At 42.6% G+C, this 22,141-nt stretch overlaps 1 protein-coding gene across 5 annotated transcripts in view; it reads left to right on the top strand.

Annotated features, from left to right (window-relative positions):
- sin3aa (SIN3 transcription regulator family member Aa) overlaps positions 1-22,141 on the top strand; it is a 41,430-nt gene that overhangs the window by 9,003 nt on the left and 10,286 nt on the right. For 3 of the 5 annotated variants that reach the window (XM_034236132.1, XM_034236131.1, XM_034236133.1), the window contains exons 6-20: positions 341-589; positions 2,150-2,302; positions 2,476-2,631; positions 2,749-2,838; positions 6,117-6,235; positions 6,325-6,535; positions 6,778-6,894; positions 9,072-9,310; positions 11,028-11,211; positions 12,992-13,574; positions 15,301-15,470; positions 16,005-16,175; positions 18,539-18,631; positions 20,034-20,128; positions 20,420-20,612. In XM_034236132.1, coding sequence (XP_034092023.1) covers positions 341-589; positions 2,150-2,302; positions 2,476-2,631; positions 2,749-2,838; positions 6,117-6,235; positions 6,325-6,535; positions 6,778-6,894; positions 9,072-9,310; positions 11,028-11,211; positions 12,992-13,574; positions 15,301-15,470; positions 16,005-16,175; positions 18,539-18,631; positions 20,034-20,128; positions 20,420-20,612 — 2,823 coding nt within the window. Of the gene's footprint in view, positions 1-340; positions 590-2,149; positions 2,303-2,475; positions 2,632-2,748; positions 2,839-6,116; positions 6,236-6,324; positions 6,536-6,777; positions 6,895-9,071; positions 9,311-11,027; positions 11,212-12,991; positions 13,575-15,300; positions 15,471-16,004; positions 16,176-18,538; positions 18,632-20,033; positions 20,129-20,215; positions 20,238-20,419; positions 20,613-22,141 lie in introns of all 5 variants that reach the window. The other 2 variants (XM_034236134.1, XM_034236135.1) reach the window with 2 other exon arrangements.

Raw genomic sequence — 22,141 nt, 5'->3', positions numbered from 1 at the left:
TAGGTCCCATGACTTCAATTCACCAGCACTAAGCTAAAGGTCGAACTCGTGCCAGCGTGAGGACATTTAGAAGTCCCATTTATTCACAAGTTAACAACCACCGTTTTATGACGCGTTAGACATTCACGAGTGCGGTGTTTACTGACATACTTCATGTTGTAAAACCAAACATGAAAACTCATAGACCTGTGTTAACCCTATATCAGGCATCTTACCAAAAAACAATCAAAAATATGTTGACTTTGAGACAAGCATTCATGATAGCTAAAATGCTAACTTGTTCCCTGGTTTTAGGATTCATTCCTGCACCACTCTAACCTTCACTGTTGTGTCCTTCCAGCCTCTTCAGCCCCAGGCGCTGACACCGAGCAGTCAGAGCAATCCGTCCATCCCGGCCTTCCCCTCTCCTCGCTCCCCGCCCATGCAGCTCCACCCTCCACTCAGCGGGACCCCCACCGGGCCCCCCATGCAGAACAACCAGCCCGTGGAGTTCAACCACGCCATCAACTACGTCAACAAGATCAAGAACCGCTTTCAGGGCCAGCCCGACATCTACAAAGCCTTCCTGGAGATCCTCCACACGTACCAGGTCAGGGGCTGAACTGAAACTGAATAAAGTGTTTTGTCCCTTTTTTTTAAAAGATACTTTACCCAATTTTTTTTCAAGAATTTTTTAGAAATACATACATGTTCAAATAAGTGTAGAAACTAAGTCGAATTTGTCAAATGTATTGACACGAGAGAGAGAGATCAGCACCTGCAGCTCTGTCCGCTGTGAGGGACCGGTGAGCGGAGCAAAGCACACCTTTAGACGTCACCTAACACATTTAGCTATGGCACTGTCGTATATATATACATTGAATTATTCAATTTGATAATATGTAATCAACTTAGGCATCACTCCCAAAAAGAAAATTATAAAAATATTCATAACTCATATTTGAATACATGAATAATTATTCGAATACCTGAATAATTTCGAATATTCGATTAATCGTTCCCATCCCTAGTTCACACCAAGTACTTTGCCGTACTTAGTTCCCAGCACTTCCCTATGGAACTAAGAGCCGATCGCGTTCACACCGGAATAAGTTCCCTGAGGGAAGATTACGCAAATGAGCCGCTGACGTCACTTCGTCTTCTTCTGCTTTGGGTTTACTGGCAGGCCGCAAACAACTTCACGGCGTATACTGCCGCCCGAAGTCCCCGGTCGGAAGTCTCCGGTCGGAAGTCCCCGGAGTTGGGTACTGGCTTCAGTCGAAGCTGCTGGGACTCCCAGCAGCTTCTACTGAAGCCTTCCGAGTAAATCGCCAGAACGCCGACACCTCCTCATCTCCACCGCTCCCATGTTTTCTTTTGTGTTGCCATAAGTTAGTCTCTCTGCGTTTGTGTGCTGGGCGAATGCTAATAATGCTAATGCAAGGATAATAAAATGGCGGCTCTACAAAACATTGAGTTTTACGGGGCGTGGTTTGCAATCGCCCAGCCAATCAGAACTGTGGTACTGGAAAAATGGGGTGAAAAGTTCCCGGCACTTAGTTATTTTTTTGGTGTCAACGCGACATCAGGGGTACTAACGGAACTAAACGCGAAAAGTACGGATGAAAAGTACTCTGTGTGAACACGGCTAATGATATTGTTGCTCATATGAAAGGGTGCAATAGTGATTAGGAGAGCTGCAGACTTGTGGTTGTGACTAAGAGAGGTTCTCACACGCTTGGTAGAGAAGTGTCAGCTGTGACCGTGTTGTTTTCATATGGTTATAGTTTCTGTTCCTCAGGGCTTGAAATGCAGAGCTCTCAATATAGAAGGGCTGCCCTCAACACTGCTCTTATTTGTGAAACTTAAAATGTTGCTGTTTAATTAACTTCAACTTTTCCTAAGTTTCCTCTTTAGCTTTGTTTGGCCTTGCTGGATCAGTGACATGATGGCAAATCTCCGAAATGTTACCTTTTTCAACCCACTGTAGATGCAGTCCTGATATAGGTAATAGGGAAGTGCGTTTGTAAACTTAGAGAGAAGTCATCTGTAAACGTTCACATAGTTCTAGAGATCAACTTTATTAACACAGGACCTTTCACACAAACAAACAGTTCTTACAAAAGTAAGAGTAAATCAATCCCACTAAACCTGTCTTCCTCCACTACAGAAGGAGCAGCGTAACGCTAAGGAGGCCGGTGGGAACTACACCCCGGCTCTGACGGAGCAGGAGGTGTACGCTCAGGTGGCACGGCTCTTCAAGAACCAGGAAGACCTGCTCTCAGAGTTTGGCCAATTCCTGCCCGACGCCAACAGCTCAGTGGTGAGCGGAGAACTTTACCTCTTACTTCACTGAAGATGTGCTGGCACTGGTGTCCTACTTGGAGCTTTTGTACCCGAACTCTCCATATTCCACCTCAGATACATTTTTCAGAGTGTAAGAGAGCATGTACATGCACCTTGGTCTTTAACAGTGTTGTGTATTATTCCCCCTAGCTGTTAAGTAAGACTACAGCTGAGAAGGCGGAGGCTGTACGGAACGACCATGGCGGTACTGCTAAGAAGCTGCAGCTCAACAACAAACAGCGGCCCAATCAGAACGGCTGCCCGATCCGCCGGCATCCAACTCCAGGGGCCACCCCCCCTATCAAGGTACATCCTCAACTCCGGCTGAAGCTATAGTGCACTTCTATTGCTTTTTTATTTCCTTTTTGTTTTTGTAATGATTGTACTGATGTCCTCTTGCTTTTTGTTTTGCTAACGCTACAGAAAAAGCCCAAGTTACTGAACTTGAAAGATTCCTCGGTGGCAGAGGCCAGCAAGCATGGAGTCGGGACAGAATCTCTGTTCTTTGAGAAGGTGAGCTTTTTTGTGTTTGCTGCGTTTCATCATTTTGTCTATGTGAAGCAAACAGTCATGAAATGATAGGATATTGACTCAGGTTGTAAAGGAAGGAAGCAAATCACAAGTTGAGCAGATGGCATTTTACATAAAGCACAAGCTTGAAAAAGCGAGACGGAGAGGTGTTTTCTATTGGCAAGAATTGACAGTTTACTATTATAGATTTAACCCATTAAGCCCTATAATGGCTTTTCCCCCCGTTGTTTTCACGAAACTGTGTCTCATGCCTTCTTAAAATGTAATAAACTATTAATGTGTCATACTCACTAAACGGGGAGAAACTCAGCTAACTGACGGTATGAACCATTTTTACTGAATCAAAACACAAGTCTCACAAGAAGCGTCTAAATAAGCCCTGAGCGAAAAAATGCTAACGCACTTAGCACAGAACTCTAGGTATAAATCGATCGATATACTTATCGGATCTGCAAAAACAAGCTTTGCTAGAGATTCCACATCACTGAGCGATCAGAACTCGCGACAGGGGAAGCAAAACCAGACAACACACAACGTAGCTTTAGGTAGCAAAACACGGAGATATGCTCACCTTAGCTGTTCTTCTGATCATTACATTACATTACATTGCATTTAGCTGACGCTTTTATCCAAAGTGACTTACAATAAGTACATTCGACCAGGAAGATACAACCTTGAAGAAAACAGAATCATATACGTGCATCAGGTTTCATAGAGCCAAACATTTCAAGTGCTACTCAACTGGCTTTAGGTAAGCCAGTCCTTTATTAGTATATAAGTGCTTTGTTAATAGTTCTATCGCTCGAAGTGGAGTCGAAAGAGATGAGTTTTCAGTTTGCGCCGGAAGATGTGCAAGCTATCTGCTGTCCTGATGTCAATGGGGAGCTCATTCCACCATCTTGGAGCCAGGATAGCAAACCCACGTGTTTTTGCTGATGGGAACTTGGGTCCCCCTCGCAGTGCGGGTGCAGCGAGCCGTTTGGCTGATGCAGAGCGAAGTGCACGCGCTGGGGTGTACAGTTTAACCATGTCCTGGATGTAGGAAGGGCCAGATCATTCGCAGCATGGTATGCAAGTACCATTGTTTTGAAGTGGATTCTAGCGGTTACCGGAAGCCAGTGAAGTGAGCGGAGGAGCGGAGTGGTGTGGGAAAATGTTGGAAGGTTGAAGACCGGACGAGCCGCTGCATTCTGGATGAGCTGCAGAGGTCAGATGGCACATGCAGGTAGACCAGCCAGGAGGGAGTTGCAGTAGTCTAGGCATGAGATGACGAGAGCCTGGACCAGAACCTGCGTTGCTTTCTGGGTCAGCTGGGGACGTATCCTCCTGATGTTGTAAAGCGTGTATCTGCAGCAGCGGGTTGTAGCAGCGATGTTTGCAGTGAAGGACAGGTTGTTATCTAGGATCACACCCAGATTCCTTGCAGTCTGAGTCGAGGAAACAACAGAGGTGCCGATGTTGATTGTTAGGTCAAGAGTGGGACAATCTTTTCCCGGAAGGAAAAGCAGTTCGGTCTTGTTGAGCTTGAGGTGATGAGCAGACATCCACTGAGAGATGTCAGCTAGACCTGTGTCTCTGAGCGGGGAAAGGACAGAATTAATTGGGTGTCATCAGCGTAGCAGTGGTATGAAAAACCATGCGGGCTAATGACAGATCCGAGCGAGTTTGTGTACAAGGAGAAGAGGAGGGGACCAAGAACAGAGCCCTGAGGGACCCCTGTAGTTAATTGACAAGGGTCGGACTCGGACCCTCTCCAAGTTACCCTGTAGGTACGGTCTTTGAGGTATGAGGTGAGGAGGGAAAGAGCAGAGCTTGAAACTCCAAGTTTTTGGAGAGTGCGAAGGAGGATCTGATGGTTCACCGTGTCGAATGCAGCAGACAGGTCCAAAAGGATGATGACAGAGGAGAGGGATGCAGTTTTGGCAGTGTGCAGTTCCTCAGTAACAGCAATGAGAGCAGTTTCTGTGGAGTGACCTGCCTTGAAACCAGACTGGTGCGGATCCAGAAGGTTGTTCTGATGGAGATAACAGGAGAGTTGTTTAAAGACAGCGCGTTCAAGTGATTTAGACAGGAACGGGAGGAGAGAGACAGGCCTGTAGTTTATAACATCAGACGGGTTGAGAGTGGGTTTCTTTAGGAGAGGGTTTACTCTTGCCTCCTTGAGACTGTTTGGAAAGTGACCAGAAGTTAGAGAAGTGTTGATGAAATGGGTGAGAAACGGTAGAATATCAGGAGCGATAGTCTGAAGGAGGTTTGAAGGGATGGGGTCCAGAGGACAGGTGGTAGGGCGGGCAGAGGTAATGAGGGTAAGAACCTCACTTGGAGAGAGAGGGGAAAAGGAGGTCAGTGTGTGGGTGAGAGGAGGGTCTGGTGACCCAGCGGTGAGTAAAGGTGAGTCAGAAAAAGAAGAGCGAATATCATCAACCTTTTTTTCGAAGTAGTTAACAAAGTCGCTTGACAGAAGGGAGGAGGGGGCTTTGGGAGGGTCCAAGAGGGAGGAGAAGATGGAAAATAGTTTTTTGGGATTGGAATAGGAAGATTGGATCTTATCTTGAAAGAAAGTGCTTTTTGCCTGATCAAAAGTTGTGTTGATGCTACGCGTCACTCTCACTCCTTATTTGGTAACATGTGTGTGTATGTGGAACTTCCCCTCGATTCTATTGGCTCTAACGGTTAAAAGGAGATGTCAATCATCAAAATCGACCAAGGGGGGCCAGAGATAGGTGAAATCCACCCAAATGACCCCAGACGTGTTTTTTCTTCTTCTAAATCTCTCTAAAAAGGTCAAATTGCACTTGTTTTGCATCAATCTTGATACAGGGTAATTAGTATATGTTATAGTTTGGATTCCTAAAGCTTTTAGTCTACTATCCCATCATTTAAGGGTGGTTTTCACTATAAGTAATGTTTTTTTTTGGACGGACACTGTAATTTAAATTGTTTTACTGTGTTCAATCGGAATTTACTTTACAATAAAACAATTATATATTGATTCTGACTTTTCTACATCCAACTCACAGGTTTTTCATTGCTTTGAGAAAAAAGATTATTAATTTACCCCTTTTTAGAAGTGAAGTTATGGTCATTTTGATCTGGGAATGTCATTTTCGAGCCTGAGGCCTGAAAAACAGGCTTGGGGCTTAACAGGTTAAGTAAAACCTTTCAATATGACAACAGTTAAGCTTTGCTAAGTTATTTTGCTTTTGTTATAGACCCTCGGCTCTATTACATGCTGTTGTTATATTTAATTGTCTCTTCAGGTGCGCAAAGCCTTGCGAAGTGCAGAGGCTTACGACAACTTCCTGCGGTGCCTGGTCATCTTCAACCAGGAGGTGATCTCCAGGGCTGAACTGGTGCAGCTGGTGCTGCCTTTTTTAGGGTGATTATCAGTCCTGGAAAATTACTTTAAAATATTTTTTGCAACAGTATATATCATACATTGTTTTTTTCCCTTTTTATATTGTGCAGAAAATTCCCAGAGCTGTTCAACTGGTTTAAAAACTTCCTGGGATATCGGGAAATGTCCCACATCGAAGCGTACCCTAAGGAACGGGCCACCGAGGGCATCGCCATGGAGATCGATTATGCTTCCTGTAAGAGACTAGGCTCCAGTTACAGAGCTCTGCCCAAAAGCTACCAGCAGCCCAAATGCACCGGCAGAACTCCACTTTGTAAAGAGGTAAGAGCGGCAACAGTTGATAGGGAAACTTATAGTTAAGAGTTAAATATGGAACATTTATTAATGCCATATTTTTGTATAACGACTCACGTTTTGTTATTACTTCTATGACAGGTAAACTGAAACTCCCATGGTCTTTTCTTGATCAATCTTATCCAACATAGTGATTAAACAATTGAACAAATCCCACGTATGATAAAGAGCCTTTAAGATGACACAGTGTTTGTTTCTGCCGTGTCCAGGTCTTAAATGACACCTGGGTCTCCTTCCCCTCCTGGTCTGAGGACTCCACGTTTGTCAGCTCCAAGAAGACTCAGTACGAGGAGAATATCTACAGATGTGAGGACGAGCGCTTTGAGGTGAGCTGGGACATAAAATATTTACACCTTGTCGGTTGATCTCACCACAGGTGGGGGGGAAATGGCAAAACATTGCAAATATCAAAAGATTCAAACAACAGTACTAGCAATGCAGTCACAGACGTATCTGTCTCTAGGAAAGAAAGTAGAACATTGCAAAAGTATTATAAAGCGAATAAGAACTAATTAACTGGCAAAAGGTCTGTTTGTAGCTTTTCTAAAAGATAAAGATTATCTACTTTCATTCATTGAGCTAAAACAACATTTTAAAATTCAATTATTACTATTATTTATTATAGTTTCTTAAATCTCTTAGTATTTGTGACTCATACGAGTATTCGGCTCTAAAAATGGACTATAAATGTTGTTGAAATGAAACGGAGATGTACTGTATGTTTCTGTTTTTATTTGATAGACATAGGGGAAGGCAATAAGACAACATTTAGACATGGTGGGAACATTTAAGTAACTTGATTTGAATTGGAAAACTCCTGACTGCAATTCAAAACACATAGCAATCGATATTAAACAAAAACAATTATTCAATTGTTTTTTATTATAGTTTCTTAAATCTATTTGTGACCCATACGAGTTTTATGTGTCTATATAAAAAGTATTCTGCTCTAAAATTGACATTAAATGTTGTTGAGATGAAAGGGAAATGTATGTTTCTGTTTTTTATTTGATAGGGTAATTTAGACATGGTTGGAACATTTTAGTAACTTCATTTGAATTCAAAAACTCCTGACTGCACATCAACACATTTTTGTTTGCCGGTCAACATGTCCGTTAAAGTTGAAAAATTAGAAAAGTGCCGGTCAAAGGTCTTCTTTGTTATTTATTGAGCTTTAAACAAATTGATATGATTCGATATTAAACAAACTAATCATAGTAGATTAACTACATTGTTCAAAAGTGTACAGTAACTTATAACACGGCGGATCCAGTAATGAGTGACCCGACAGTAAAACTAAACATATCTATAACTAGAGGTTATAAAGAGATAACTTTCTCAGTGAGGTACTCAGATGAGTACCTGGAGTCAGTGTTTGGTACTCCAACTTCTGGCTCCACTCAAAGTTATTTGATGAAGCCCTCTGTATCGCGAACGTCAACGGGGGGTGGGGGTTTGGGGCTAGGGGCTAGTGGAGTACTTCGTGACCACAGAGCGTGAACGTTGTGATCAGCTGTTTTAGCGCAGTTCTCCAGTGAAGGGGGGGGAGTCTCCCTCCGCAGCCGGTTGGCGTAGTTTTGGCACAATTCCGTTGTACAGACCGACGTTAACAGCAGCCCTGTCTGTGCACACGGAGACCGACTGTCGTCCGGTGATCTAACCGCATTCTGGAAAAGCTTCACAAGTACGTCGGTACGCAAATGCGCTTTGTGACACAAGTGACGGTACGCATTTCAGATTGTTGCCCTGCATGCGTACCTGCGTACTAGTTATGTGCACCCCTGTCTATAACTAGTTACGGTAGTTTGAGAGGTCATTAAAATAGCTACGTGTGATATTCTAACCTGAAGTGTGTGTTTTGTTCCGCTCACCGCTGCATGTGATCATGCAGAGCTGCGTGTCGACTCGTCAGCAGCAGCTGATCTCTCTCTCCCGTCAGATTAGACTTCACTCGCGTTTATGTCCATATCGATCAGATCCAGCTAGTTCTAGCTAATGATATGACTACCTGCTTATCAAAAGACACCTAAACAATAAGCGTCGCTATGTAACCGGGCGAGGCCGCAAAGTATAGCGCAGCATTATGCATTTATTTACATGCCCACCGGAACCCCGAGGCATTACCAACAGATCAACGCACAATCAACCCATACAGGACATATCTTTCTCCAAATTAAGTGTTAGACATTAGAATGGACTATTCTTGTCTGTCACATATTCTTCTTGTCTGTCATATACTCTTCTTGTCTGTCACATACTCTTCTTGTCTGTCATATACTCTTCTTGTCTGTCACATACTCTTCTTGTCTGTCACATACTCTTCTTGTCTGTCACATACTATTCTTGTATGTCACATACTATTCTTGTATGTCACATAAGTGGCGCAACTGATGCGGTATTGTGCTAAGGGGAAATTATTTTGGACCGAAGAGATTTAGATTTTCAACACACTCTGCAACACACAGCAATGGATATTAAAACCCCTGTGTTTTCTCCCCCACAGTTGGACGTAGTGCTGGAGACCAACCTGGCCACCATCAAAGTGCTGGAGGCGGTGCAGAGGAAGTTGTCCCGCATGTCGGCGGAAGAGCAGGCCAAGTTCCGATTGGACAACACGTTGGGCGGCTCCTCGGAGGTCGTGCACCGTAAAGCCATCCAGAGGATATACGGAGACAAAGCGCCTGACATCCTGGATGGCCTGAAGAAGAACCCAGCTGTGTCTGTGCCCATCGTGCTAAAGAGGTGGGGGGGAACCTTATCCTGACTAGGGATCCCAGTGATGATTCGATTATTCGAATATTCGTTACAGTCTCCATAATCGAATATTATTTTTAAAAATCGATTTTATTTATATCTTTTTTTATTGTTATTTATGTATTTTTTTTTTTTTTCTGGCTTAGTTTCAACCAAAATATAGACTAATGCTAATAATAGTAATAGTATTAATAATTGTAAATGGCCATTGGTCACACCACCAGTTTGTTTTACTGTAAACTTGGAGGAAGCCTGCGTGCAGAGCAGACTGCTGCTGCAGCACGCTACACACTTTATTTGGCAAGATGACTAAGCCTTATATTGACTACTACTTCGTCTTCTTCATCAGCCAGCATCCTTGGTATCTGTTGTTCGCTGAGTTGATTCCCCCCCATCCATCTTGATGTTTCTTGGCATCTCTTTATGACCATTTATTTATGAGTTACTAATATTTATAGTTGCCAAAAGGGAGCCTTATTGTAAAGTGGAAGGTGAGGGAGGTGAGAGAGGTGAGAGAGGTGAGAGAGGGTGAGAGAGGTGAGAGAGGTGAGAGAGGTGAGAGAGGTGAGAGAGGTGAGAGAGGTGAGAGAGGTGGAGAGAGGTGAGGGGTGAGAGAGGTGAGAGAGGTGAGGGAGGTGAGAGAGGTGAGAGAGGTGAGAGAGGTGAGAGAGGTGAGAGAGGTGAGAGAGGTGAGAGAGGTGAGAGAGGTGAGAGAGGTGAGAGAGGTGGAGAGAGGTGAGAGCGGTGAGAGAGGTGAGACAGGTGGAGAGGTGAGAGAGGTGAGGAGAGGTGGAGAGGTGAGAGAGGTGAGAGAGGTGGAGAGAGGTGGAGAGGTGAGAGAGGTGAGAGAGGTGAGGGAGGTGAGGGAGGTGAGAGAGGGGAGAGAGGTGAGGGAGGTGAGAGAGGTGAGAACTTGTTTCACACTTATTGTAATGTGTAAAACACATTCCCATTCATTAATGAGTTACTACCATTTCTAATAAGGCTTAGCAGTACAGATAAATGTGGGCTCTCTATTTGGCAAGCAACCGGTCACAGTCTCCCTGTTTATCTCATGTCTTATTAAAGCTTATTAATGATTTGTAAAGTGTTCACAACCTAATTAATAAATGAATTACAAACTATTCGTAAACCCTTTATAAGGGTAGTCTTATTGTAAAGTGGGACCGAATGTTCTTTAACACTAGAACCACCAGACGGGTCAAATGTACCCGCTATTGATTTTCAAGGTACAATGTTCTTTTATTTATCATACAGAACAGTGAGTTTCGATCGCACAGGGATGAAACTTATACCAATAGAATCTGTGGACTCTCAGCTTTTCATATGATATAGTTTGTGCAGATAGCATGAATAGCAGGAATTAAAAAAATACACATACTGTAACAGTTCTTAGGATTTAGCAGCCAGGTATATATTACACAGTTATTAACGGAATCTATATATATTGCACATCTAGCACATATTGCACATAGGTGGTTGGTATTTAACAGCAAGGGGTGAGTGTTGTGGTGTGTGTGGGGGGGGGGGGTCAACTAGGGGCTGTGCTGGTTGTATCGTCTGACTGCTGTAGGAAGGAAAGACATGCGGTATCTCTCCGTGAGACAGCGGGGATGCTGAAGGAGCTGCACTCATACTAAATGTTTTCTTTAAAATATGAATTCAAACATTGTGAGTTAATAACTTCACTTTCTCTTCTGACCAGGTTAAAGACTAAGGAGGAGGAGTGGCGGGAAGCCCAGCGAGGCTTCAACAAGATCTGGAGGGAGCAGAACGAGAAGTATTACCTCAAGTCTCTCGACCATCAGGGCGTCAACTTCAAACAGAACGACACCAAAGTGCTTCGATCCAAGTCCATGCTGAATGAAATCGAAAGCATTTATGATGAGGTGCGTTTCTTTCTACTATACCTCAGAGCATTACAAAAAAATGAAATAGAAACAGATTTGTCAGCATTTTGTTTATAATGTCATGTTTTTATATAACACAAACAACTTCCACAAACTATCTCAAATAATGATAAACAGGAGAGTTCAGCATCACCAAAAATCATATGTTCTCTGCGTCTAAAGTGCGGATTCAACCGGCTTATCTAGGATCACAGGGTGTCCGCGGGGTCTTAAAAAGTATTAAAAGTTGATCAATCAATTTAGCGAACATGAAGGCTATTAAAAAGTATTAAATATCCCATGTCATGGCCATTTCTACTGATCATAATTCCATTTTTGAGGTCTACTAAAAATAGATTTATACTGTGCAATTTTCCAAAATCACATTGGTTTCTCATACAGCATCTCTGTATAGTATGTGTATTCACTCTCTGTCCTAAACGGCTTGTTGGAGCTCCAGCCCCCTCCCTCCCTGTGAGCCCAGTGAGCTCTGATTGGTCGGGACGTTGCGAGGCTCGTTGCTGCGAGGAGCGGACAGGTTTCCGGGTCGGCGATACAGCGAGAACAAGCTAAACTCATCCTGAGCACACACAAACACTCACAGCCGAAGTAAAAACAATAAGTGTGGCTTGATATTGGGTAAGAAGAAGGTTTATAACGCTGTGAGAATGGGTCTGCGGAGAGCATTTCTCCGCCATCCCAACGTAGTAGCCCGAAAAACGTTTACCCATTTAAACAGTCGTGGTAGATTCCTTGTTTGTTTTAAACATCATAAATACACAAACAACAATGAATACTTACAGGTTGTGTATCCGAATCTCCCGCTGGTCCAAACTAAGTAGGAACAGCATCGTTCTTCAGTGCCCTACGCTGTACATATCCGGCATGAATGAAAGGTTTGGGAAGCTTTGTTTTGTGAAAGGCTGGCAGAGGGTGCGCCCATAGCTCTGGGCGTGGCTACTGGGTTTCCCTACGTAGCGATACTCAGGAAGAAAACGAGAAATCTCCAACGAGGCGTTTTGGGAAGGTAGACTGTATTAGAGTTTTACTCGCTACAGGGTGTACTTTGAGGGTTTTTGACTCTGCAGACCGTTTACATGCATAAAAACCTTCATAACACGGTAATAACCGGAAAAGCATGACATGGGACCTTTAAACTGCATTTTCCAAGGTATTACATTTTGTAGCTTGTTTTCAATAAGTATATAAATTGTCCAAAGAGGTTGCATTCTACAGTCTGCCTGAATGTAATCATTGCGTAGGTGTGTAGTGTGATTCTGTGTAGTTTATTTATGGCATCCCGTTGGGTTTGACGTCATCTGAACAGGACATCGCACGCTCACTGCTTGATAGCGCGCGAAGCTCCGTTTACGCCGGTTGTTAACAACATCGTTATGGGGAAATGCAAGTCTGCGTCCAAATGGTTGGAAGATAAGGAGGAAGGACAATCAATACTGTATATAGTAAATGTGAGGTAAAGTGTGTCGCCAAGGTAACCGGTTAAAACTCGAAGTGGCGATGAGGTCTTAAAATGTATGGAAAGGGTCTTAAAAAAGGTCTTAAAAGGTATTACACCTGACTTCAGGATTCCTGCACATACCCTGGATCAGATCTTCGATTACAATTGTATTGCTAAATCTGGCACTGTTACGCTTGATACATTTTAATGTTTTAAGTGTTCATCACTGTGCATTGTCCCTGCCAAATAAACAATTAAATGAAAAATGAAGATCTATATGTAAACAAAACATTTTCCTCACTTTTTTTTGTTGCTCTGCAGCGACAGGAGCAGGCGTCTGAGGAGAACGTGACCCCCCCCACGGGCCCTCAGCTGACCCTGGCCTACGAGGACAGTCAGATCCTGGAGGACGCGGCGGCGCTCATCATCCACCATGTCAAGAGGCAGGCCGGCATCCAGAAGGAGGACAAATACAAGATCAAGCAGATCATCTACCACTTCGTCCCCGACATGGTGTTCTCTCAGAGGGGCGAGCTCTCCGAGGTGGAGGAGGAAGAGGAGGAGGAGGAAGAGGAGATGGATCTAGAGGAAGGCGCCTCTAAAAAGCACAACGGCGTCCCCGGCAGCCGGAGCCCGTCGAAGTCCAAGCTGCTGTTCAGCAACACGGCGGCACAGAAGCTACGCAGCTCCGACGACGCCTACAACCTTTTCTACGTCAACAACAACTGGTACATCTTCCTGCGGCTGCACCAGACGCTCTGCTCGCGGCTCCTCAAACTCTACGGACAGGCGGAGCGGCAGATCGAGGACGAGCTGCGAGAACGAGACTGGGAGAAGGAGGTGCTGGGACTGAAGAAGGAGAAGAACGACAACCCTGCCATCCAGCTCAGACTGAAGGAGCCCAGTGAGTCACAACACACACACAGTTCTTCATAGGGAAGGAAATAAACACAATACTGTATGGTTTAATTCAGGAGAAAAGCATTTGTTTGTTTTACATTTGGCCTGCATTTTTTCTCTCCATCACATCATTCCTATCCCTTTTACCCTGGATGAATAAAATGTGTGCAGGCTATTAGGGCTGTACCCGAATATTTGTTTGTTGGAGTACTATTCATGTTTCAATTTCGTTATTCATTTTTTGCTTTTAAAAAAATGGTTATTTATTGAAATCTCCAATATCAACGTAAGAGCTTGTGCCTCTTCGGGGGGTGCTAACACTTAACCATAAACGTTATCGTTTACTTTCTCCGTCTTTATATGTAGATATTACTTTTTCTCCATTAATCTCCGTCACGTTGTTTCCATAGCAACAACAACTTCCTGTCAACAGCGCTAACTCTCCTTCAAAATAAAAACATGTCCATACAAAATAGGAAGCCAAGCCAAATTACACTTAAGACATATATACAACTGCAACGAAAGTAACACACACAATGCGATACATTAACAAATAACTATAAAACAACAATGCTGTAGAATAAGAAAAAGAATGCCGCGAATAAACTAGGGATGCCAGTGATTATTCGATTATTCGAATAATCGTTACAGTCTCCATAATCGAATATTTTTTTTTTTTAATCGATTTTATTTATATATTTTTTTATTATTATAAATAAACTTGGGGGGGGGGTCGGTCGAATAATCGATTATTATTCGCCAGTGCTGCCGAATAATCGATTTTGATCATGGTCAGTTTCTGGCAACCCTAGAAAAAACCGAAATACACGTGTCTAAGCGGTTCGCTGCTGATTACTACGCACCCCCCCCCCGCCCGCGCGGGACGAATATTCAAGAATGTACTTTGTATTAATCCAGATAAAAAATTAAGTTAAATGTAGATAATTGATGTCAATTGCCATTAGTCTTTTTCATTTCCAGATAGATTCACCCAGATTTTTGACTTTTTTTAAAGGGGACCTATCATGCAAAATGCACTTTTTGATGTCTTTTATACATAAATGTGTCTCCGGTGCGTCGGGGAACTCACGCAGCGTCAGAAAATAAAACCCTCTCTCTTTTCCTCCGTACCCAAATCTCTAAAAACGGGGCTACAACGGAGCTGATCCAGATTTGCGTCCGATATGACGTAATATCGGAAATGTAGGCTGGCTTTACACCCACGGCCCAATCAGAAACGTTGCTATCAGAAACAATGCCCGACTATTTTGGACGTAATATGGTCGGTGTTCACATTAGCATCGCTAACACTCAGAGCTAACCTGTACTGGAGAGCATGTGTGTGAAGAAGCAGGAAATAAAAAGGAACTCACCTTGTGGTATAACCGGCAAGAGAGAAAGCCTTTGAGCTCCGTACTGTTTCAGAAAGAATCCTTGATAATGCATGATATGGCGTTTCATCACCGCAGCATCTGCCGGTAGAATCTCCCGCATGAGCTCAGCCCCCTCCTTTTAAAAAATGTTCTCTTCTTTTCTTTTTTTTTAAAGCTTTATACCCCAAATCAGCACTTTTCAAACAGGAAGTGAAATAGAGGGATATGAGGCATGGCTAGAATGGGTGATCTATGAGCAAAACACTTCATAGACGTGTTTTTTATATATCTGAGACCTATGCTATTGCCTAAAAATAGCATGATAGGTGACCTTTAAATATTGTTTCTTCTCTGCAGTGGACATTGAGGTGGAAGATTACTACTCGGCCTTCCTGGAGATGGTGAAGAATTTGCTGGATGGAAACATGGAGGCTTCTCAGTACGAGGACTCTCTGAGGGAAATGTTCACCATTCACGCTTACATCGCCTTCACTATGGATAAGCTCATCCAAAGCATCGTCCGGCAGGTGAGTTTTCAGCCTTTAGGCGCTTTCACACCGGAGTACTTTTCCCATCCCATAGTTCCTGGGATGTTACGTTCACACCAAAAAGATTTTTCGGGAACCTTTTCTCCCTGCTAGAGAGCAGGGACTAAAAAGGGGAGAAAAAGGTTCCAATTTCTGATTGTCTGGGCGAATTGCAAACCACGCCCAGTAAAACTCTGAAAAGGTTTTGTGAAGCCCCCATTTTATTTCCTCGCATTAGCATTATTAGCATTAGACCCGCGCACCAACGGAGAAAGATTAACTTATGGCAACACAAAATAAAACGTGTGATCGGTGGAGTGATGAGGAGGTGTCGGCGCTTCTGCCGATTTATTCCGGTGTGAACGCGATTTACTAGAAAGTTCCGGGGAAATAAAAGTTCTGGGGAACTATTCCTGGGAAAAGTACTTGGTGTGAAAGCGCCTTTTGTGTGTCATTTCTAGGTCACATTAAGCCTCCGTTAGTACAGTAAGATTATTCTGGCACTTTTTAAAACAATTCCCTCTCTCCATCCAGCTCCAGCACATCGTCAGTGATGAGATCTGTGTCCAAGTAACGGACCTCTACCTCTCAGAGAGCACTAACAGCGCCAACGGAGGAACGGTCTCCACTCAGGCTTCAAGGAGCTCTGCAGAGACCCTGTACCAGCGGAGAGCCGAGCAGATGTCCGACGAGAACTGCTTCAAGGTGAACTACCGTTTTTTAAACTGGGGAGATTGCATGTTTCCACTTGAAGAATGATTTGAAAAACGACTTTTGAAACCTCATAGGTCAGATTATGTCTTTACTGTGAAGTCCTGATCGCTCCCTAATGTTCGTATTGTTTACTGTTTTTCTTTTATCTTTGGGTGAAAAAATAAAAAGGCATTTCGGACAGACAAACTTAAGATGTACAATTACTATGTCTTGAAAAAAAACACTGTGTAATTGTCTGCTGCCAAATGTCAATACAAAATATATAAAAACACCAATGATGTTGAACGTTAAATACATACTTATTACATGGCTTAAGGCGAGACACGGAAGGCAAAAACATCGTTTTTCAAGTACTGGTCAATTTTGAGATTTTGTGCTATTTTGATTCTATAACATGTTTTCTTTCAGGCTTTTGGAAGGAAAACGTACAAAATACACATTTAAGTGTTTATTTTACTATAGTTTGTCTATTTGCGTCTGTAGATTTTTCCTAAATTCACCAAAAGTTAGCATTCTAACGTAACATAAAGTACCGCGACCGCTGTGTGCACCATGTCAACAGAGGTATCGCTGGAAAGCTGTGTCTCTCCTGCACAATCTCATCGGGTCCAAATATGGTCATTTCCTTTGTATCAGCAACCAATCGTGAAAGCACAAAGGGGTGTTAAACCAAGAAACGAAATCTCATTGGCTGGTGTCAATTTCTGACAACGTGATTCGTTCAGATGCGTCATGTGATGTGCTAAAACACTTCCTGGTTAGCTTTCCGCTAGAAATTGAAATCTCAAAATGGCAAAAGAACTGCGAAAAAAACGTTCACAGAGAAGACGACAACAATTGTCACTTGCACGAAGCAAGATTATACAAAAAACAAATGACCCCGAATATGAAATACCTTCACGGAGTGCGTCGATGCGCAAGCTGTCATCCAAAGAACAGGAGGGTTTAGCTAGCGCCTCACTGCAATCTTTAAAGGTCGTTTTCTCAAAATGAGTTTTTTCTCCTACTCTGAGTTCGAAATTTCAACTTCAGTAGCACGTACATACACCAAACCTTCCAGTTATATTCCTATCAATATTATGAAGGCTTTTACAGAAGGGTTTGTTCATATATAATTCATAGCCTGAATTATACAACGTTGTATACCTAAAAACATGGCGAACATGGATATTTTAGGGCTGTTGACAGTATTTTCTGATTTATGGAGTGATAAAAAGAGATATCCAAAATCCCTTCTGTAAAAGCCTTAGATACTAATATGACTACAAAATGAAACGAGAATTTTGAACCTGGCTTTATCCAAAGTTCAGATTTCGATTCCTGAAATGTGTTAAAATATGTGCATATTTAATGAAATAATGGGTAATTTGCATATTTAAACATGCTATTTCAGAAAACTTGTAATACAAAAAACAATTGCCTTATTGTAAGTAATTAACTGGAGAAATGTCTAATTGAATACTCGATTCTGATTGGTCAATTCAGAACACGCGACACGTTGTTAATCCAGAACAGACAGACCGCTGTCAAGGATTTATTGACCGTTAAGGACGCTCACATCTGCACAAAGAAGTTCGGTCGATTTAACTGTATACAGTTTGGCCGGAAATGCTTTTCAAACCGACAAGACAAGAGGGACAAGAAAACAGCGGAGAAGTAACGGGGCAGAAACCCTCCTTTTTACGCAACGGCCCAGACATAGGCATCAAACGGCGACACATATTCAGTTGCCAGTTACTTTGGCATTAGGGCAGGGATATCTAGATACTTTCCAAGGTTTGACATCATTCAATTCAATTCAAGTTTATTTATATAGCCCAAAATCACAAATCATATTTGTCTCAGAGGGCTTCACAAGTCAACACAATTGGCAATATGTAAAACAATGTAAAAACAACAAACGTATCTTACAAGATCAATGTGAAAAAGGAACATAACACAATGACACAAATACAGTTAGGGTACAATAAACAGTTAAGAGTACAATAATACAATCAATAATAATAAATTGTGCTACTTTTAAAGCAAGCAACAATGTTCTCAAATCTGTAATCAAAAAGGTCCTCAAAAAACGCTATCGAAGCAGTTCCTGCCGTTGCTACGTAATTCAAACGGTAACAACGGACAATTAATCTTAGCGGATGCATGTCATTTTAAATAAATAATAGCCTACTATTTTTTTAATCAATAAAAACATTTTCTAAATCTATAAAAAGCATTTCAATTAATATTGGGAGTCATATCGTTACTTTGTTGAGAATGTGGCCATGTAATAAGCGGGATAATGACTGCCTCGCTGCACATTATCCCTTACATGTTGTCTTACACTGTCTTGTTCTCCGTCCCTCTCTCAGGTGATGTTTTTGAAGAATAGAGGGCAGGTGCAGCTGATGGTGGAGCTGCTCGACACGGAGGAGGACAACTCAGACGAGCCCATGGAGGCTGAGGTAACAAAAACGTTTTAATCCCGCTAGGAGACTTTCAGTTCAAGGGCTTGGCTTGTGAGCAAAATGTTTGAATAAAAAGAAATGACTCCTTTACTCTCCACCCACACACCATTTATGTTTTTACATATTTATTTTATTTTATTTACAAATCTGACGGCTGGTCAGTGATCTGCCGAATAAGGAAAACTTAGAATCTTTTTTTTTCCTTTTAATTTGGTTTTACATTAAAACTGATATTTAGTGAGTGAGTGATTCTTATTTGGCTCTCAATATCAAAATCAGTCATATCTTTTAACTAGGGCCGCACAATTTTGGGAAATAATCTAATTGCGATTTTTCTGACAGATATTGCGATTCGATTTGCGATATTTGTTTTTAAGCGACCCAGCGGAAGTTTATTGTAAAATGCGGCCATATCTCCGGCTAGGAAGGTCGCATCAACATGCTCCCGTCTCTAGCAGCCCCGCAGCCCGAGCTACGAGTGAAAGAACTAAACTTACATGAAACTTCTGTTGGGTTGCTTTAAAGTCAAGCTTCAGTTTAAGATTCACCCTGTAATAGAAACATGTGATGGAGCATTACTAACCTGACTCAGATGGTTTGTTTCACCAAACCATCTAGGAAAGCTCCATTGGAAGCCATTTGGAAAAATATTACCACCTATTAGGCGCTTTCACACCGGAGTACTTTTCCCAGTATAGTTCAGAAAATGTTGTGTTCACACCAAAAAAATCCGGAACTAGAAATTAGTTAATGAGAACCTTTTCAGTCCCTGCTAGAGAGCAGGGACTTTCATGGGAGAAAAAGGTTCCCATTTCTGATTGGTTGGGCGGATTACAAACCACGCCCCGTAAAACTCCAAAAAAGATTGTGAAGCCGCCATTTTATTTGCTCGCATTAACATTATTAGCATTAGCATTAGCCCAGCGCACAAATGCAGAGAGAATAACTTATGGCAACACAAAAGAAAACATGGGAGTGGTGGAGATGAGGAGGTGTCGGCGTTCTGGCGATTTACTCGGAAGGCTTCAGCAGAAGCTGCTGGGAGTCCCAGCAGCTTCTGCTGAAGCCAGTCCCCAACTCCGGGGACTTCCGGCCGGGGACTTCGGGTGGCAGTACACGCCGTGAAGTGGTTTGCGGCCTGACAGTAAACCCAAAGCAGAAGAAGAGACGTCAGCGGCTTCATTTGCCTAATCCTCCCTCGGGGACTCCGGTGTGAACGCGATCTGCTCTTTAGTTCATCAGAACTAAAGAGTTCTGATGAACTAAGTTCTGATTAACTAAGTACGGCAAAGTACTTGGTGTGAAAGCGCCTATTGCCAACCTTTTGGTAATACTGGTGTAAGTGTTTTTAAATCTGATCTGTACTGTAAATTTAGTTTTGAATGTCCTCTGTTCGCAGCGTTGGTCTGATTATGTCGGCCGCTACTTAAACCCAGACTCCACCACCCCTGAGCTGAGGGAGCACCTCGCTCAGAAGCCCGTGTTTCTCACCAGGTGAGTTTTCACTTTACAACATGTGATTTGTCCAAATTGCAAATAACTGTTTGAATTGTGAATGCAGTTTTATTTCTTTTGACTCAGAACAAATAGGGTGATGTTAATGGTAAGGAACCTTTCTTTTTTACTCCATAACATCTTGCTCAGAAATCTGAACACAGCCCTAATGAAAGTCAAATGCAAAACACTTGTCCTTTTGATAAAATGACCTCAAATGGATTTGTTCTGACTCTCCGCTGGCTCTCATTAGTCACTCTCATCACATCTGTGTTTTGCGCTCGTGATCAGGAATCTGAGGCGGATCAGGAAGTACCAGAAGGGCCGGGAGCAGCTGGACAAGGAGGCCTGCGAGGGAGGCAAGAAGTCCATGGAGAAGGAGAAGATGGAGTGCATGTTCAAGCTCAACTCCTACAAGATGGTGTACGTCTTTAAGTCGGAGGATTATATGTACCGACGCACTGCGCTGCTGAGAGCTCACCAGGTACTACCTTTCAACGACTCAGTTACTCTGCTAAATGGATTTCTGCTTTACTCCCTGACTCTGTTTATAAGTTGTAAGGGAAGCAGTGTCTTTGAGTTTGTGTTAATTGATAACGATTGATGAAACAATAGGAAAAAGTGCATAATAATGGAGATTTTTGCAACAAAGTTATGATTATGAACCCATCAGATAATAAGATAGTCAAACGTTTTTTTATATTTTTGAAATATAACAATCGAAGAGTATTTGAACGTAACATTTAGCATTTCCCCAACGTTCCTTATTAGCTGTTTACGGTGTTTTAAGGTAAATCTAGCTGTTGCCTATTTAAACTGATAAGTTCAAGTAATAGTTTGACACTTTCATTTCATTTAATCGTTTATTTGAACTGGGACAATGCACATTGATGAACATTTTAAACAAAATAATGCTTTCAAATGTAAATGAGCCAGATTTTAGGTTTAGGTTTTTTAATTTCCATCCGTAGTCCTGTCACATACAACATTTATGAACATGACATTTATATACATGGCCAAAATAAATACATGATATGCAGAAAGAGCATGAGCAGCATACAAGCACATGGCACGCAGTACAATGTAGGAGCTACGATATATAAAGTGCAAGAGGAGTGTGAAGCTGACAATTGAGCGGCCCAGACCAAGCAAGGAGGCAGAGGCAGCACGTCCCAAATATAACCCGGTGTGGGCATTTATTACAGCATGAACACAATACACACAGCCTCAATCCTGCTGCTGCTGTTCACGTGGGCACAGCCTGCAGCCACCAGGATCTCACACACACTACCAGCCTCCAAACAGACAGGGCAACAGACCCTAAATACACACACTAATCAGCAATTCGACACAGGTGGGGGGGAGGAGACAACACAGGGCACCAGGTGCACACAATCAACAGCCACAGACATGGGGGAAGGGGAACACTTTTAACATGAAACCAGGAAACAGAGACAGACAAACTTACATAAATTACATATATTCCCATGCTTCCTGTGCAATGTTTTTAGTGCTATATTACCCGTAACGGAGGCCGTGATCTATGGGCCCAGAGATCACCTCCGTTACAAGGAGATACAAGCAGTACTCAAGTTGTAAAAAAAAAAAAAGGGGGGATGGTGGATTTTATCCTATGGGGACATAATTTGTGCTGATAACCCGCAGAGGGTGGGAGACCAACCAGCATAAAGATAATTATTATACTCCTAAAACAACATGCATGTTATGGATGTTCAGATACTCCTTTCATTGCTCTTGACCAAGGCACCTCAGAATTAGAGTGGGTCCCCGGGCTGCCATGGCACCACTAACATTTAGGGTCAAATGCAGAGGACAATTAGTGCAAAATCTTTTTTTCACTTTAATTTAAAGGGGGGGGGGGGGGGGGATACAAAAATGTGGTTATAATGGAAGTCTATGGTACAAATCTTGTAGGTTAACAGTCCCTCATTTATTATTCAGATGGATCAACTGATTATACTAATAATAAAGTCAAAATAGTTTTTAGAATAT

This window comes from Gymnodraco acuticeps, unplaced genomic scaffold (genome assembly GCF_902827175.1).
Source record: "Gymnodraco acuticeps unplaced genomic scaffold, fGymAcu1.1, whole genome shotgun sequence".
Classification (NCBI taxonomy): domain Eukaryota; kingdom Metazoa; phylum Chordata; class Actinopteri; order Perciformes; family Bathydraconidae; genus Gymnodraco; species Gymnodraco acuticeps.
Note: the sequence above shows the minus strand (reverse complement) of the source record. Positions and strands in the feature narration are given on the sequence as shown.